The sequence below is a fragment of the Pundamilia nyererei genome, unplaced genomic scaffold (genome assembly GCF_000239375.1).
Source record: "Pundamilia nyererei isolate P.nyererei 1_Seehausen unplaced genomic scaffold, PunNye1.0 scaffold00051, whole genome shotgun sequence".
In the NCBI taxonomy this organism is placed as follows: domain Eukaryota; kingdom Metazoa; phylum Chordata; class Actinopteri; order Cichliformes; family Cichlidae; genus Pundamilia; species Pundamilia nyererei.
The window spans coordinates 1,889,837-1,908,625 of NW_005187452.1; the positions used below are offsets into that span (position 1 = coordinate 1,889,837).

Sequence of the window (18,789 nt, forward strand, 5' to 3'; positions counted from 1 at the left end):
CTTGAGGGTGCATGGGAGTTTGCCCAACCAGTCTACATGTGTTTTGTGGACTTGGAGAAGGCATTCGACCGTGTCCCTCGGGGTGTCCTGTGGGAGGTGTTGCGGGAATATGGGGTGTCTGGCCCATTGCTACGGGCCATTCGATCACTATACAACCGTTGCAAGAGCTTGGTTCGCATTGCCGGCAATAATCATTGTTGACTCTTGACTCGTTCCCGGTGGGTGATGGGCTTCGCCAGGGCTGCCCTTTGTCTCCGGTTCTGTTCATAATTTTTATGGACAGGATTTCTAGGCGCAGCCAAGTGGCGGAGGGCTTTCGCTTTGGTGGCCTCAGAATCTCATCTCTGATTTTTGCAGATGATGTGGTTCTGTTGGCTTCATCGGGTGAAGGCCTCCAGCTCGCACTGGAACGGTTTGCAGCCGAGTGTGAAGCAGCGGGAATGAGGATCAGCACTTCCAAATCCGAGGCCATGGTTCTCAGCCGGAAAAGGGTGGAGTGCCCACTCCGGGTCGGGGATGAGTTCCTGCCCCAAGTGGAGGAGTTCAAGTATCTCGGGGTCTTGTTCGCGAGTGATGGGAGAAGGGAGGCGGAGATCGACAGACGGATTGGGGCTGCAGCTGCAGTAATGCGGACGTTGCACCGGTCCATCGTGGTGAAGAGGGAGCTGAGTGTAAAAGCGAAGCTCTCAATTTACCGGTCGATCTACGTCCCTACCCTCACCTATGGCCACGAGCTGTGGGTAGTGACCGAAAGAACGAGATCGCGGATACAAGCGGCAGAAATGAGCTTCCTCCGAAGGGTGGCTGGCCTCTCCCTTAGAGATAGGGTGAGAGGTTCGGCCATCCGGGAGGGGCTCAGAGTAGAGCAGCTGCTGCTCCACATCGAAAGGAGCCAGCTGAGGTGGTTCGGGCATCTGACAAGGATGCCCCCTGGGCGCCTCCTGGGTGAGGTGTTCCAGGCATGTCCCACCGGGAGGAGGCCCCGGGGCAGACCCAGGACACGCTGGAGAGATTATATCTCTCGGCTGGCCTGGGAACGCCTTGGTATTCCCTCGGACAAGCTGGAGGAGGTGGCTGGGGAGAGGGAGGTCTGGGCCTCTTTGCTTAGGCTGCTGCCCCCGCGACCCGACCCCGGACAAAGGGGATGACGATGGATGGATGGATGGATTCACAGTGAATATGCAGATTTGAAAAGATGAGTTGGGATTTAAACTGGGGGAGAGAACCAATGTTTCTTATTTCTGGGGGCAGAGAGTTCCACAGCCTGGGAGCAGAGCAGCTGACAGCTCTGCTTCCCATAGTGGTGAGGCGGAAGGAAGGTACAGTAAGCTGGATAGAAGAAGAAGATCGAAGTGAACGGGCAAAACAGGTAGTGGTTAACAGGTCAGAAAGGTAAGGAGGAGCGAGGTTATGAATGGCCTTGAAGGTGAGCAGAAGAAGTTTGAATATTATCCGGAATTTCACAGGGAGCCAGTGAAGTTCCTGAAGAACAGGGGTGATGTGCTGGTAGGAGGGGGTTCTGGTGATAATGAGAGCAGCAGAGTTCTGAACCAGTTGAAGCTTATGGAGGGATTTTTGGGGGAGACCATGCAAAAGAGAATTGCACTAGTCAATACGGGAGGTAACAAGACTGTGGACAAGAATGGAGACTGGGTGGAAAGAGAAGGAAGTAATCTGTTAATGTTGCGTAGATGGAAGTAGGCAGAACAGGTGAGATTATTGATGTGAGATTTATAGGAAAGTGAACTGTCTAGGATGACACCAAGGCTCTTAACCTGAGGAGAAGGGAAAACTGTGGAGTTATCGATGGTGAGTGAGAAATGGTTCGCCTTCAAAAGGTTGGATTCAGTTTACTGCACACAAAAGCAAACAGTTTACTTCTCACACAACAAGTTTTAAACATGTACATTTTATGTCTCTATGTCTCATATGAAATACTTACACTTGTATTTAAATTATGTATCTTTGTATTTATTTGATAATATCACAAATTAATTTCCATATACTTCAAATACGTGATGAAATTATCTTTGCACATACACACAAAAGCACACATGTTTTTCCCATTGTTTTCCATGCTGACTTCCTGTTTTCAGTGAACTTCAGACAGTTCAAGGAGACATCCTGGCTCATAAGGCCATGACAAAAAGTGAGGATCACTGTTTTGGCAGTTAAACAAAACATTTTGTTGGAAAACTGATTTTGCCGCCACCATGGTGAGGGGGACGTAACAGTATAGAAACCAGTAGGCTCAGTCTTGGGCGTGGATACATGAGTGTGGAGTGCCAGCAATATATTTGAAGTCAGCGAGCACACTGCCCAGGTGTTCTAAGTTGGCAGAGATCCGAAAATTACCCTGAAACACATACAGAGGAAAAACTTAAAGTAAAGTGTAACCCTCAATACATTTATATAACCAAAATACATCCAACACAACTCAGGTTTGACTCCTGCACCCGAACAATGGCAGTTTGACTTCCAACAAGGAAATTCCTCTGAGAATACATTCATGTTAAACACCACAACTTGCTTTATATACATTCCACTTTGTGGAAGAAGATGAAAGGGGACATATAAACCTCCTGTCAATGTGACTAAAACATGTTCCTCCCCTTTTACATCATCAGTGAATGAAAATTAGTGCTACACTATACATGGGTATACATTCATTAAAATGTGCCTGGTATGGGTCTAAGGTTTCTTGTAATTGTGTGTTATGTTTTGAACCTAAAATAAGTCTATATATAAATTTATGTCACGTCATGGCTATTGACTGTGCAAAAAATGCTGAAAATGTGAACTGTATTTTTTTAAATCAAACTGCAAAACTGCAGCAGTAATTTGCCAATTAGAAATATCCTTAAGAATAGAATAGAATCATTTGTGTTTGTTGTCTTGTTTATTGTCTAGCTTGTCACAAATAATCATACTGTGTTTATCATAACTTTTTTCCAAATTATTTATACATGGTTTATTTTTTCCTCTCATGTTCTCCATATAATAAAAACAACCTTTGTGCAAGAATGGCATATCGCAATTCTAGAATCAAGGCATTATTTATTATGTGCAATAGTAGGCTTAAAATGTTTCCATGAAAGCTGTATAATTTCATGTTCAGGTTCCGTTTACTATACGTAGCCTAACGCAGGTCTATGACAGTATGACACACAAGCGGTCAGAGACTTTTAGAATAAATGTAATATAAAACAGCTGAGGACAGCCAGTGAACTTTAGAGACCCAACAAAATATAATTGGTAATGTTAGTTCCTGTCGATAATGTGCACGGGAAAAAGAAAGAGGAAAATTTTGCTTAATTTAAATGATTCCATCGTTTTTATTCCATAACTTTCCATATTCCCGCTCTACTGCCAAACTGGGATTTTACAGTGTTTTACAGTAAGTCTACTCCCCCCTCCCCCGGTTTTATACACACGGTTCTGTCGTTCCAAAGAAAAGTCAGTGAGTCTGACTTCCCCTAAATGAGTGGTGCATTCTGCAACAGCTTTCACATGAGAAAGACTGTGAGACACACTGTGCGAATGGATTTAGGCTGGAGCCGAGCAGACCGCTTTCTATGAAAATACGCGAACTAAATTGTCTCGTAATGGATTCAAACAGGTAACCTGGATAACGTAAATTTGACTTTCTTCACGAATCCGTCAGGTTTGTTAAAAGAAAATATCTTATTTTCGTTTTTTCTTCCAGACAAGTTTGCAACTGGATCTCTTATACCGTGCTTCTTTTTGGATACATGACTGCGGCCATACTTCCTGGTATGTGGCTTACAGTAAAATAATAATAAAAATATTAATTCTGTAATTAGATAGTCTGTGTGAGCCCTGTGTGAGCACTCATAATTTACGTATTTGTATAATATGTTTCGTTCAGGAAAGAATCCGACAATTGGCTTCAACCTTGAATGTACGTACGACTTTGACCAGGTGATGCAGTGTGAGCTGGAGCTGCAAAACTGCACTGAGTACAGCATGACTCTCCAAGTCCAAGACAAGTATGCCCGGTGTGTTTTTAATCGATGATTTTAGTATTACACCGATCAGCCATGGCATTAAAACCAACAGGCTTACTTTGACTGGGTGCTGCTTTTGCTACTAGCTCCTACGTGTCCGGGTATAGACACGATTTATCTGAGGGTATCTGCCCTGTGTGGGGGTTCCTGGGTCGGCTGTATGTGGACCGGACTTGCATTGGCACACTGAGTGGATTCTCAGTTAGATTGGGATGTTTGGATTTTTGCTCTTCGTTGTGTTCCTCATTCACTTTCTAGACAGTTCTTGTTGTGTGGAAGTTCTCAGTGGAAATCCCAGCAAACTCGGTATTACTGGTGCTGAGAGGTAAAATGAATGTGCACAGAGTTATATCAAACTTTAAAAAAAAAAAACCCAGCAAAAAACTCAAATAATAAGCTATGGCAGTTAAATGGTTGGTACATTCTTGTGAAGAACAAACATATTGTACTTTTACAATATGTACAGTTTTCCCAAATTTGTTTTTGTTTCTTTAGGCTGTTTTTTTAATCAGTAAGTGTTAAACAGTTGACAAATTTCAGCTGCTTTTCTGTCTGTTAATCTTCTTTGGGATTCAGGGGAATATGTCAATAGATGAGCACTGTTAATTTTATTCCATAATTTTTGTGCTGTTTAAACAATGACTTTAGTAAACTAGAGTAACACTGCCTCAGTATGTGGGACATGTGTACAAAGGATAAAAATGTGGCGTTGTTGTAGCAGGAGGTTAGCATGATCCAAAGATGATTGGTTGGGTGTAACTGGAATCCAAGGTTAATCATTAACACTGCATTTAATGTGTAGTCATTACTTGTTACTTTCTTCATGTGTCTGTGGTTTCAATGCTGTGGCTGACAGTGTAAATATGCTGTGGCATATGAATGTTTAATTAAAGTGTTTTGCATATTATCCTTTGCTCCCCAGTGAGGAGAACTGCGCTGTACAACAGTGTGGCATTGGAAAGTGTTGTTGCTCCTTCAAACTGATGCGTGTGTTAGGAGAAGCTCTCACAGCAAAAGTCTGGAAAGATGGCAACATCATGGAGTCAAAAGCTATCAATGTCATGGAGAGCAGTACGTTGGCTTCTTTCAAATGATTTCCCATAACTCTGCATCTGCCAGAAAGACTCTCTGGAGGTGAACAAATATTCACTTTAATGCTCTTTTGTTTCTGTACAGTAAAACCAAAAACTCCAACAATCAAATCAGTCAATGAACTCGAAGGGAATTTTGAAGTCAAGTGGACGTCAAACATGAAGGGATTTTTAAACAATGAAATGACTGCTGTGGTGACTTACTATAAAAAAGGAGAAACAGAAAAGGTAGGAACAATGCCACAGTAACTATTTGTTCTGGAGATGTAAACATGGGCAACTGTCAAACTCATTTTTGTTCCTCCATACTAGACATCTGGACCTTTCAAACCAGCCACAGTTGATGAACTAAATTACTATGTAATAAAAGGTCAAGACCTGGATCCCAGTTCAGCATATGTGGTCAGTGTGAAAAGCTTCTTAAGTCTGAGTGGCAAGTTCAGTGACAGTAGCAAAGAGTGGGAATTTCAAACAGGTAAGAATTGTCTTTATTCAGTTGTAAAACAGTAAATTCTGTATTTCTTAACTGTGTTAAGAGGCCCTAATTATATTTCTATTACACATTCAGCTGAAAAATAATATGAGTTTTAATATTAACTCTCAAACTAACTATCATGTAAGCTGTTGTCTCCAGAGAAAAGTGGAGATGAGCTCCTTAGATTGTAACATTAAAAGTGAATTTAGAAGTGTATTCGAATATAAAGGATCTGTGAAAATCTCAAAAGCAAAGAGATAAAAAGTTTGTATGTATAATATGTACAGTTTTAATTTCTCTTTTTTAATCTCCTGAACAACAAAGCAACAATAAATCAATAAATTATGATGCTATGTCCTGTTTTAAGTAGTATCGATCTGAACATTCATACCGTGTATAGCATAAGATAGAGTATGAAGACTTTTTAAAAAATGTATATTTTATCTTTGTAACTTACATTTTGGAGGCTGCATAGAGTACAAACAAATGCAATGGGACACTATCATTGGTATAAAAAAATAACTAAAAACTATCCTTTTGAGGCAATATGAAGAAACTCTTTAGGAATTATATAGCATTAAGTAGTGACACACGGTGTCATCAACACAACACATCTAACACAAAATACAAGTCTGTTAGCAGACATATAAGCATATGCTATGCACTTTATCCTACTATATCTCTCTGCTGTATAACATCTGTGCAAGATTGCAATTATTAAACTTGTTTCATACATGTTATTTCACAGGTCCTTCCCGCCACAACCTGATGTTGGTTATCATTATCACCCTCAGCATTGCTGCAGTCATCCTCAGCGTTGCTAAATATGGCTGTTATGCAAAGTGAGTCATGTAGATCAACAAGTTTTTCTTGTGCCTCGGTCAGTGCATATTTCCCCTAAATACTTGAATGGGGTCGTCATTTTTTTCCTACATTTCCTTTTAGGTTGAGAAAAATCTATTACGATGCAGTTCCGAAAACTACAAATCCCTCTTTTCTTAATATTAATCCAAGTGAGCAGAAGGTGAGACAGGTGAGGTCAAAAACTTCTAACTTCAATGGTTGCATTCATTTACTTTATTATTAATAATTATTAACAATTTAAAATCTGTTGGTGATTTTCATTAAATTATTATATTGCATCACTTTTTCATCATTTGCCATAATAGATTTACATTTGGTCTATAAATAGCAGTTTTATCAGGACTGTTATAGTCAAAAGAAAATCTAATGCATCTAGTGGACAACATTTGGCGATTAGAATAGAAATGTATCTGCTTAGCCATCAGCTGATGAAGACTGGCACTAAAAATCAGCTGATCTGCAGGGACTACAGCTGAACTTGAATTTGTGGCCTGTCTATATTTAATTTTTCATTGTTCATGGCATAATCAGCCCTGGAGTCAAATGGCCTTCACAAACGCTAGGATTTAACAGAAATTGTGCTGAAATCAGAATCCAGCTCTGCATTTTTTAACAGGTTTTTTCTACGGTAAAATCAGTCACTAAATCCTATTGTCCCAAAAACAGGGCAAACTAAGTCAACCAGAAATGATATCTTAAGGAATACAAAAGGCACTTTGAGAAACATACTAAAGTTCCAAAAGATTTTCCTCCTTCAACTGAAATGTTTAAGACTGTTTATTCATTTTGCTTAGGTCTTGAAACTTGAACCCATCATTACCATCCCCATACATGTTGAGACCCTTATTCCAGATGACAGTGAACTGGGGTTAGTATTGACTGCATTGATGCATCACCATTACAAGACATTTCCTTGAGGATTTATATCTGGCAGTTTCAGTAATTGTTTCTTTGTATTCAGGTCGAAGATGTCATTGACAGACACAAGCTGTGGAAGCCTTCAGCAAAGCAGTGGGGTCCGCACGGGTTCCTCTGATCTAAGTTATACAAATACTGAAAGCCCCGTTGCTGTGAATGGAGAATCTTCTATTGCTAAAGCTGCTAAGAATGAGCTCTGTAAAATATTCCCAAATATTTGCCCAATATTACCAGTGAGCACCAGTCTCCCAACACAGTCAAACAATACACAAGGAAGTGAATTATTCTCTGAAACAAGTTCTGGAGTATCTGCATTTGAAAATAAAACCTATCACTTCCTTCTTCCTGGCTGTTTACATCAGACTATGACAGACAACTTAAACACCCAGGGGACGGCTGAAATGCTTTGTGACTCTATTTACCATCCCAGTAACAGTGGAATGGAGAGATGTTCGGATCACCAGATACCAGCTTGTCAAGTTCCTGCACAACTAAGTGGTATTTCACCATCAGTGGTTTCACCTCTTCTATCAACAGACATGTCCTATCATGAGGTCCCCATATGTGTGCCGATAGGGTCACACAGTTTTCTTGCAGTGGATGACGACTATCAGGAAATTCCAAGTTTGGTGAGGCAGCCTGATGCTTCGCTTTTAGAGCACAGAAATACTGAGCATAAGGAACATTTGGACAAGTCGGAGGAGGAGTCACTTAGAAACAGCCCTGAAAGCATCTTAAGCCCAGTTGTTCCAGTTCAGGATGGGCAGCGTGTCTCTGAACTCCAAGTACCCACCTGTTTTATATCTACTAACTGCTCTGTACCAATAATCACAGAGAGTGGCTATCAAAGTGTGTAGTGTTGTGACCATAACTTCAGTTTTAGCTCTTTCTAATACATGGATGCATGAAAATGATCTCATGATAACTGTTTCTTATAGAATATGATCCTGCTGTCATTTGGAAATTATTCTATATAGTAAGTCAAAGATTTGCACTGTGAGAACACTTAGGTTCAGCATATATAAAATGTACTCATAACAAACATTATTTTATTTATTTAACTTTGATTTCCCCAGTTTAGTCCCATTGAGACCAAAGATCTCTTTTACAAGGGAGACCCGACCCTTAAAGGTCTGACTGAATTTAACTTGACCGGTGGATTTGAGGGGTGAGCACAGGAGGTAGAGCAGGTCATCTACTAATGTAAGGTTACTTCAGTCTGCATGCCAATATATCCTTGGGCAAGTTTCTGAATGCATTCACCAGAGGGTAAATCTTAATCCTAATCCTATTTTGACTTTTGCGATAAATCTACTTCATACATGACGCTGGAACTAGAAACTCCATTTATCCCTACACCACAGCCTTCCACACCATTCAGGTCGTTGTGGTACGTGTCGACTGAACAGTGGTTATTTTTCTCGGGAAGTGCACGTCAGTTACGTAGAAGGTTGTTGTGTAGGTTTGAAATGGGCTTTCAGTTATGGTGTACGATCTCAAATAAAAACAAACTGTGATATTTAGGGTATAAGTGATGTACATGTTGCCATTAGAATGCTTTTCAATCAAAGTGAATTACCCTGGGCTCTGTTTGTTTCAAAGAAACATTGCTGAAGAATTTTCAGATATTATATGGCTATAATTATAACCGTAATTTATTAAGTGTTTGTTTTCAACAAATGTTTAGGAAAAAAGTTTTATTTGTCATGTTGTTTTTATATCCAAAATTCAAGTTGTTTTCTTTTGTTTTGTTTTCACTTAATTGTAAATAACACATTTGAAATGAGGCAGCACAGTGGTTCGCATTGTTGCCGCACAGTAAAAAGGTCCTGAGTTTAATACCACCATCAGGCCAGGGTCTTTCTGTGTGGAGTTTGCATGTTCTCCCCATGTTTGCGTGGGTTCTTCCTCCCACAGGCCAAAGACATGCAGTTAGTGGGTTATGTTAATTGGAAACTCGAAATTGCCCATAGGTGTGAATGTGAGTGCGAATGGATGTCTGTCTCTGTGTGCCAGACTGGCGACCTGTCCAGGGTGTAGCCCTATGAGAGTTGAGATAGGCTCCAGCACCCCCCGTGACCCTGAAAAGGATAAGCGGAAGCGAATGGATGGATGGACATTTGAAATGTATTACTGGAATGTATAAACACTGATAAGACCAAAATATGTTAAATTTGTCATGAATGCTAAAACAAGTGAGCTTTAATCTCTTTGCTTTTCCCGAGTTAAAAAAATGTTCAAAGTGAATTACTCTGAGATGTGTTTGCTTCAAATAGACATTACTGAAGACTTTCAATGATCTACAGTATGCTGTACTTTGTACAGTCTGCACAAACAATTTAATATTAAATTCTTCAAGCATCATTGCATATCATTTGTAACTTGGATCCCAATGCGGTGACCCATTTTAGAGATTGGTACTTCAAATTAAAGTCGTTAATAAATGAGAGCACAAAACCGATAGCAAAAAAAAACCCACAAAGAAGAATGTAATCCTGTTAATGACAATGGAGGGGGTCACATATCTGAAAGCTTGACTAATGTGCATATAGTAATGATAAACACAATACATTTACAGCTACACTGAGTCATACAAATAGTGCTGCATTTATTATAAACTTTTCATTACTTAGTCAATACTCCTGATAATGTAGCTCTTTTCTGTTCACGTTGTTTAATTCAGATGTTTAATGTTGGCTTCCTTCAGTGTTGCTTGGAGGCTGGATGTCTATCAGGGTCCGCCTCCATATTGTGTTCTCAGCATGAGCAGACACTGTCGCCTCTGCACTGTGAATTTGCATGAAATCACATGACCAAAACAGACTCACCTGCAGTGGGTGAGCATGCAAACACGCATTAGATATTCATTGTTTCATTTATTTAATTGATTGTTTGTGTCTGGCCCAGAGTTTTTCCTATTGGTATGGCGTAATATGTAGAAAATGTACTAATAATAAACAATAGCATATAATAGTAGATTTAGTAGGGGTTAACTAGTCTCATAACTGACTCATAAATCACTTACAAATTGATCACAAGCCAGAATAACTTTATGTTACTGTTACATGCTGAAGGAAGACAAGGTTCATCCAGGTGCAAATTGAGGCTTATTGCTCTGAAACACAGCAAAACAGCAGTTAGGTGTTACTGAAGGCTTCCATTACCAAAACCGGCCTGCGTTACTTTTGTAAGGGATTTGCCAGTCACTCATTTGTTTGAGTCGCTACTGCCACCTACTGGCGAAACTCAGTATCGCCTTAGAGGCACCGGCACAAGAACAAAAAATTGAGGTGGGCTGGGGGCAAGATCAGTATTACAGTATTACACTTTGAACACTGACTTCATTGTAATACGTTTATAAAAAGATGTCTATTTTTTTTTACATCATAGTGTTGAGTATATGCAGAGTTTGATGGCTGTAGAAGGCTCTTAATAAAGAATAAACAGGAGTCTATGACTTAGTGTGATGAGAAATTCAAATCAAGAGCACATAAGGACTTTGAACTAGAGTCAATTTTGATTTCATAATTAACTTTTTACAATGAAAAATATTTATATTATTCTAGATTGCCAAGTGAAATTTTGAGCATTGATGTCATAGAAAATCCAGATTACACTTTTTAGGATTTTTCAAACTTTAGGAGGGATGTTAGATATTTACAATGGAATAACTATCATTCTAAATACATTATTTATTCCATTGTCTTTTTAAATTAATCATTGTATATTTGCTGATGAGCTGATTGCCAATAGTTGTTCAGAACAGGTCAACCTCCAGCCTCACACAGCACAGAGGAAAATGCAATCACCTGCATGCTTCACAGTGGAAACCATGCATGTAGAGACCTGGCTTCACCTTTTCTGTGTCATGCGAAGGCAAGGCGGGTGGATTCATCAGACCAAAGCACAGATTTCCATTAGTCTAATATCCATTCCTTGGTTTCTTGGCTCAAACCAATCTCTTCTGCTTGTTGCTTTTTCTTAGTAGTCGCTAGTAATCTTTAGTAGTCCCTAGTAATCTGTTAATTTTGGGAATGATTTCTGAGGCTGGTGACTCTTCCTTTCCTGGGGCGGTCCTCATGTGAGCCAATATTGCCATTTGTTGGTTTTGCAACTGCACTTGGGGACACATTCAAAGTGTTAGCAGTTTTCTGGACTGACTGACCTCCAGTTCTTCAAATAATGATGAACTGTCATTTGTCTTACTTAGCTTGTTGGTTCTTGTCATAATATGAATCCTAACAGTTGTCAAATAGGGCTGTCAGCTGTGTTACCAACCTGACTTCTGCATAGCACAACTGATGGCCTCAACCCCATTAAAAGGCAAGAAATTCAACCAATGACAAGCCACACCTGTAGAGCGAAAATCATTTCAGGTGACTACATCATGAATCTCACTGAGAGAAGGCCAAGGGTTTGCAGCACTGCCAACAAAGTAAAAGGTTTTATGTATGTATGTATCTACAATGTAGAAAGTTAAAAAATAAAATAAAATAAAAAACATCAAATGAGAACGTGTGTCCAAACTTCTGACTGGTAGTGTATATTCTTTATATATATTACAGCACCGGATCCCCGCAAGGCTGCGTTCCCAGCCCCCTACTGTACAACCCTGTACATATATGACTGTACATCAACCCACCCAACCAACGTCATCGTCAAGTATGTAAGTACGTATTTAACCAATGTTGGTTTTTCTTTCTGGCCGTTGGGCATAGCAGGAAAATAACATCAACCTTAATGCAGTTGAGTTACATGTCAGCCGTTTTGTGCTGCAATACAGTAACAGTTATATCAGTAAAGTTTTACTGATTGTATGTGTGTGAAAGAAAACCAACAGAACAAATCACAAACCAAAACTGAGCTCCTTTAAATTCCCCTCCTGACTTTGTGGGACCTTTTTTTATATATTTTTCAGACTACACTTCAAAAACAGTAACACATTCACAGTGTAACAACAGATAATATAATATATGAAAAGGGGAGAAAATAACTGAATCTTTTTTTCATTTTTTTGTACAGCAGCAACCACAGCCTAGCATGATTATGCCACATGAACAAGATCTACAACTCTTGCAACACTTCCTTTCTCAACATTTACCAACTATCTAAATTGTGAGTGGAAGTTTACAACACGTCTTCTCGTCACTTTTTATGCTGTGTATGCTGTATATCTCTGCTGCAAGATACAACAAGATATCACAGCCTTATTATTTTATGCATAAAGTATGCCAATAAAAAAACTACTCACTGGATATAAGTGTTTTGGGGACAAAATTTGAGCAGCAAGGCTGAGATGGTTTAGGCATGTGTAGGGGAGCGATAGTGAGAGGAGGGATATATTGGACAAAGAATGTGTAATATGGAGAAGAAAAGTGAGAGACAACAAAGAAAATCACAAGATGCAGTAAATAAGGACATGCAGAAGGCCAGTGTAAGCAAAGAGTATTCAAGTGACAGCAGGAGAGCCATTGTGCCCCCTTCAGGAGGCACCCAAGAGAAGAATATTAAATGTCAATGATGGGTTTCTTTCTAAACATTTACATGTCAATGTAAATGTCAATGTTGGTAATACGTTACCAACAAAGGTGATAATACCTTTGTTGAAGTATAAAATAGATTTTATTAAGAGTATTTAATACGGCTGTGTCAGATAATGCATACCCAATTTCTCACTCTACACAAACACTGGGATTTCAGTAGCTTTTTTGAGTCAACTCCCCCTCGACTACTGTTGTGGGCTTTATGCGCACGGTTCTGTCTTCCTTAAGAAATGTGAGTAGGACTGACTTCCCCTAATGTGGCGCAATATATCCTTCTATTGCTCCCATAACAGGAAGACTGTGAGACTTGGGCATAAGCAGCGTTCGCATTCCCAGAATATAGACCATAGCTGAGTGTTTTCCATAGCAGAAAAAAATGCACTCAGTTGTTTCATAATGGATTCAAATAGGTAAACTGAATAACTTGAAGTTGTCTTTCTTACTGAATCTGCCATGTTTGTTGAAAGAAAAGATCTCCTTTTGCGTTTCCCCTTTTCTTTTCCAGACGAGTCTGCAACAGGATCTCTGTTATCTTGCTTCTTTTAGCACACATCGCGACTGCAGCAGTTCTCTCTGGTATGTACATTACAGTGAACAAATGCTGTAATGGATTATTCTATGTGTGAATTCTTAATGAGCCACAATTTATAATTTCGTGCAGGAAATATTCAGACAACTAACTCCAGTCTTGACTGTACCAACGACTTTGACGAGCTGATGTTGTGTCAGCTGGAGCTACAAAACTGCACTGAGTACAGTTTGACTCTCCAGAGTGTAGACAGGTATGACTGAGATGTTTTTTTGGGGGTTTTTTTTTTAGTCTTATTATAACACTGGCTTTTGTAAGCTAGAGGAAATAAAAATGTGGGATGGAGGCATTGGGTGAAAATGCTGTACATAAAAACGTAAGATTAGCTTAATCAGCACAAGATGTCATAAATATCATTTGTTTTAAACATTTTGTATTATTATTTCCCACAGTAAGAAGAATTGCTTTTTACAACAGTGTGGCACTGGAAAATGTTGTTGCTCCTTTTGACTGATACTCGTGCTTGGAGAAACTCACACAGCAACTATCTGGAAAGATGGCAACGTCATGGAGTCAAAGGTTTTCAGTGTCACAGAGAGCAATATGTTGACTTCTTTTAATTCAATTCAATTCAATTTTATTTATATAGCGCCAAATCACAACAAAAGTCGCCTCAAGGCGCTTCATAGATAGAGAGAAAAACCCAACAATCATATGACCCCCTATGAGCAAGCACTTTGGCGACAGTGGGAAGGAAAAACTCCCTTTTAACAGGAAGAAACCTCCGGCAGAACCAGGCTCAGGGAGGGGCGGCCATCTGCTGCAACCGGTTGGGGTGAGAGAAGGAAGACAGGATAAAAGACATGCTGTGGAAGAGAAACAGAGGTTAATAACAGATATGATTCAATGCAGAGAGGTCTATTAACACATAGTGAGTAAGAAAGGTGACTGGAAAGGAAAAACTCAATGCATCATGGGAATCCCCCGGCAGCCTACGTCTATTGCAGCATAACTAAGGGAGGATTCAGGGTCACCTGGTCCAGCCCTAACTATATGCTTTAGCAAAAAGGAAAGTTTTAAGCCTAATCTTAAAAGTAGAGATAGTGTCTGTCTCCTGAATCCAAACTGGAAGCTGGTTCCACAGAAGAGGGGCATGAAAACTGAAGGCTCTCCCTCCCATTCTACTTTTAAATACTCTAGGAACAACAAGTAGGCCTGCAGAGCGAGAGCGAAGTGCTCTAATAGGGTGATATGGTACTACAAGGTCATTAAGATAAGATGGGGCCTGATTATTTAAGACCTTGTATGTGAGGACCTTTTAAATTACAGCCCATAACTCTGCATCTGCCAGAAAGACCGGGCGAACAAACATTCACTTTAATGCTCTTGTTTCTGTTTCTGTACAGTAAAACCAAAAACTCCAACAATCAAATCAGTCAATAAATCTGAAGGGAATTCTGAAGTCATGTGGACGTCAAACATGGAGGGATTTATAAACAATGAAATGACTGCTGTGGTGACTGTAAATAGTCACTGTACTTGTTCTCCAATCTATTATAAAATTCTTGACAAATATCTGTTGTAAATTTCCTCTTCTTAATATTCTTAATATATAATGATCTATTTACCTTAATGTATTTCCATGTCCATGTAGGCCTTAAAGGCAACAATAATGTCTGACTAAATTCTTTGTCATATACTTTAAATGCTCCAGCTCTATCATCCCCAACCCACCCAAAACTATTTTTAAAATCCTTTCCCCTCTCCCAACAATTTCCTAACACTTTCTTAACAGATTGATTTTTTTATGACCTTTCAAATGTATCCAATAGTTAACCATTAACTGTTGCACAACACAACTGATGTTCCCAACCCTATTAAGAAGGCAAGAAATTCCACAAATGAACCCTAAAGCCACACCTGTAGAGTGAAAACCATTTCAGGTGACTACATCATGAAGCTCGTTGAGAGAAGGCCAAGGGTTTGCAGCACTGCCAACAGAGTAAAAGGTGGCTACATTGAGGAATCTAAAATATAAAACATATTTAAAGTTTTTTTTTCTTTGCTGCATAATTCCATATATCTTTTTTCATATCTCTGATGTCTTCAGTATGTATCTACAATGTAGAAAAAAATAAAAATAAATACATGAAAAGGTATGTCCCAACTTCTGACTGGTAGTGTGTATTCTTTATATATATTTCAGCACCGGACAAATCACAAACCAAAACTGAGCTTCTTTCAATTCCCCTCCTAAATTTGTGGGACCTTTTTTCATATTTTTCAGTCTACACTTTAAAAACATTAATGGAACACATTCACAGTGTAACAACAGATAATATAATGTATGAAAAAAAGGACAAAATAACTTAAACTTTTTTTCATTTTTTTACAGGCGCAACCACAGCCTAGCATGATTATGCCACATTGCAACACTTTCTTTCTCAACATTTTCCACCTATTTAAATTTTGAGTGGAAGCTTACAACACATCTTCTGGTCACTTTTTATGCTGTAAGAAAGAAAGTGTACTTTATTGGTCCCCGTGGGGAAAATCACTCTCTGCATTTAACCCATTCACTCAGTGAAGCAGTGGGCAGCCATTGGGCGCCCGGGGAGCAGTGTGTAGGGACGGTACCTTGCTCAGGGGTACCTCAGGGTAGCTGTTCAGGGGAATCGAACCCCCGACCTTCCGATCATGGGGCCACCACTCTACCTACTGAGCTATCCCTGCCCCTGTATATGTTACAAGATACAACAAGATATCACACCCTTATTATTTTATACATAAAGTATGCCAATAAAAAATACTTATTTGATATAAGGGTTTTGGAGACAACAAAATTTTAGCAGCAAGCCTGAGATGGTTTATGCATGTGTAGGGGAGCGATAGTGAAAGGAGGGATATATTGGACAAAGAATGTAATATGGAGACGAAAAGTGTGGATGATGTGAAGAAGACTCACTAGTATGAGAGGAGTATTCATGCAACAGCAGGAGATGGAGGCAGATGAGCCATTCAGGAGGCAGCCAAAAGAAGAATATTAAATGTCAACGATGGGTTTCTTGTTGATGTGAAACATTTACATCATAGTTCACCATTATCGCTCAAAGCCTCTTAAGCCCAGTCTAGTTCTCCAGGTTGAGTTATCCACACCCATAATACAATCAAACCATCCTTTTCTCTGCAATGTCTACTGACAGGTTAGATGACCCCTGCGGGGAAAGGCTCATCAGTGCCATCTGAGAACTCTGTTCCCCGATTATATAGCTGTGGTTGGCACATCATTCTGCCTCTCATGCACCTGCCTGCCTGCCACCTCGCCATGCTTCAATGTACTTTCTTTATGTTGTTTAAGCACTTGTGATATCCATACTGACCTAATACTAAAGGAATATCAACGTGTGTCACACTCACTCATTCGATGAATCACTGCTTCATGTTTAATGTGAAAGAATCACCTTAAAAAATTTTGCACAGAGGAGCAAAGCAAACACAGACTTGTAGCTTATGATTACTAAATTTCATCTTTCATCAACTGTCAAATTTACAGAATAACTGTTGTTGTTTCTTGTCTTGTCATGTTTCATGCAGAGCTGTTATGACAGAGGCATCTTTGAAAATTAAGCTGTTTGTGTAGTGTAAAATTACGCAAGCTAAGCTAAAATCATAGAAAAAGCATCTGATTTTATTTGAAATAAACAAACCACTTCCTAAAATGTAAATGTTTAGGACGAATACAGTAAGATTATGCTAATACTTTTTCATAAACATATTGCTTAATCCAGTGTACCGTGAATCATTACATTTTTAGAAAATGGAAGATGCTCCTCTGTCAAAGTGGTGCCTGCTAACACTTTGTAATCTAAGATAAATGCAAAATCACAGTTTGCAGGGTTGCTGTCAGGGTCCTGGGTCTGTGACCCGGTGTTTTGATTTTGTATTATTATTTTTTATTAGTCTGTGGTTTCTTCTTGGTTCGTGTTTACTAGTGTTTTGGTTTCTTTTTTGTATTTCTAGTTCGTAGGTTTTGGATTCCTTTGCTCCTCATGTCACTCTGGTCCCTGTACTCTGGCTCTCTCTGTTTCGTGTCTGAGTCTGTCTGTAAGTTCAGTCTGTCTATTTCCTGTTTTATTTTGAAGGTCCATGTCTGGTGTCACTGTATTCAGTTTTCCGCCATCCCTGTTTCGTCATGTTAATTAGGTTCAGTCATGTCTCCCTCCTGTTTGCTATTCCTTGTTTCCCTCCGTGTATTTAAAAGTGGGACTAGGGTTAGGGCACCACACTACCAAAACACTTCTAGTTTAACTCAGGTTCAACTCTTGGACAAGAACAGTACAAGACATATTTTTGGTCTTCAAACAAGGAAACGTCACTGAGAATACATTTAGTTAAAAAAAAGAAAGAAAGAAAGGTAGCACAGGTAGCATCATAACATGTCTATTAATATGTTTTTTGGTTGTTGTTTTCTTTTTTCAAATAAAGATCCCATCAAAGCAAAATGTTACATTTTATTTTATGACAGTTGTGAATATATTGATTAAAAGTGTGCAAAATGATGCAGTAGAGCAATACAACTGTAGAACTGCAGATATCTTTTGTATATACTGTACATCTGAAGTTGAAAAGTGTTCCCTTTTAAATGTGATCACAAATTCTTCTCAACATTGCATCTGGTCTAATATATGAATCAGAAAAACAAAACTAAAACTTTTTTCTGTCTGATCCATCTTGGCAAAGTTTAGCACCTACCATTACATCATCAAGTATTTTGTACTCTCGCCCACCAGTGTCTAAACTCCAGGTGGTCCTGATCTAATCCCTATCAACACTGGGATACCGTTCCGCCAAGACGCGCCATCAGAGTCTAACCACTAAATACCTTTATTTAAATTCTGTACATCATGTTCATTTCATTTTAATGATTTCTCCTTATGTGTGTGTGTGTGTGTGTGTGTGTGTGTGTGTGTGTGTGTGTGTGTGTGTGTGTGTGGAGAGAGAGAGAGAGAGAGAGGCAGCCCATCCAATCCAACACACACATAATGTTATGTGTAATGATGACAAATAACTAAGGCAAAAAATATTCAACACAGGAAGAACGAGAGGTGCAAGCAAAAAAAGCATGGGATTTCATGACACCAGCTGAAATCTATCAGTAATTAGAAAGCAATACTAGCAAACAGCAACTCAGGTAAAAGCAGAGGAGGGGGGCTATGTGTTTACGTGCATAACGAGTGGTGTTGTAACAGCAGGATCATTCACACACACTGTTCTCCTGATTTGGAGGTTCTGGCAGTCTCGTGCAGACCTTTTTACATCCCGAGGGAGTTTACAGTAGTTA

General features: G+C 39.4%; 2 protein-coding genes across 8 annotated transcripts in view; both read left to right on the plus strand.

Moving 5' to 3' along the window:
- The first annotated feature begins 3,481 nt into the window (after positions 1–3,481).
- Positions 3,482–9,086, plus strand: LOC102200288 (uncharacterized). 6 transcript variants are annotated; one of them, XM_005733323.1, is made up of 10 exons: positions 3,482–3,619; positions 3,707–3,774; positions 3,890–4,019; positions 4,951–5,099; positions 5,205–5,347; positions 5,432–5,594; positions 6,343–6,436; positions 6,540–6,627; positions 7,253–7,326; positions 7,420–9,086. In XM_005733323.1, exons 1-10 carry the CDS (start codon positions 3,576–3,578, stop codon positions 8,231–8,233), a joined length of 1,767 nt encoding a protein of 588 aa, XP_005733380.1. In that variant the 5' UTR covers positions 3,482–3,575; the 3' UTR covers positions 8,234–9,086. The 6 variants fall into 6 exon arrangements, with proteins under 6 accessions (XP_005733380.1, XP_005733382.1, XP_005733381.1 ...); XM_005733325.1 differs by having other exon boundaries at positions 6,540–6,618; XM_005733324.1 differs by having other exon boundaries at positions 3,890–4,010.
- Positions 9,087–13,197: 4,111 nt separating this feature from the next.
- The window catches only part of LOC102201325 (uncharacterized), a 16,207-nt gene continuing 10,615 nt past the window's right edge, over positions 13,198–18,789 (plus strand). The window contains exons 1-5 of one of the 2 annotated variants that reach the window (XM_005733328.2): positions 13,198–13,329; positions 13,425–13,495; positions 13,581–13,701; positions 13,901–14,049; positions 14,855–14,964. In XM_005733328.2, coding sequence (XP_005733385.1) covers positions 14,016–14,049; positions 14,855–14,964 — 144 coding nt within the window. In that variant the 5' untranslated portion in view covers positions 13,198–13,329; positions 13,425–13,495; positions 13,581–13,701; positions 13,901–14,015. The remainder of the gene's footprint in view (positions 13,330–13,424; positions 13,496–13,580; positions 13,702–13,900; positions 14,050–14,854; positions 14,965–18,789) is intronic. The other variant, XM_005733327.2, reaches the window with a different exon arrangement.

Excerpts from the sequence above, each read along its gene's own strand:
- LOC102200288 (XM_005733323.1), top strand. The coding sequence starts at position 3,576 with ATGAAAATACGCGAACTAAATTGTCTCGTAATGGATTCAAACAG. Across the intron at positions 3,775-3,889 it reads GACTGCGGCCATACTTCCTG|GAAAGAATCCGACAATTGGC; the intron begins GTATGTGGCTTA and ends TGTTTCGTTCAG. Across the intron at positions 5,100-5,204 it reads TATCAATGTCATGGAGAGCA|TAAAACCAAAAACTCCAACA; the intron begins GTACGTTGGCTT and ends GTTTCTGTACAG.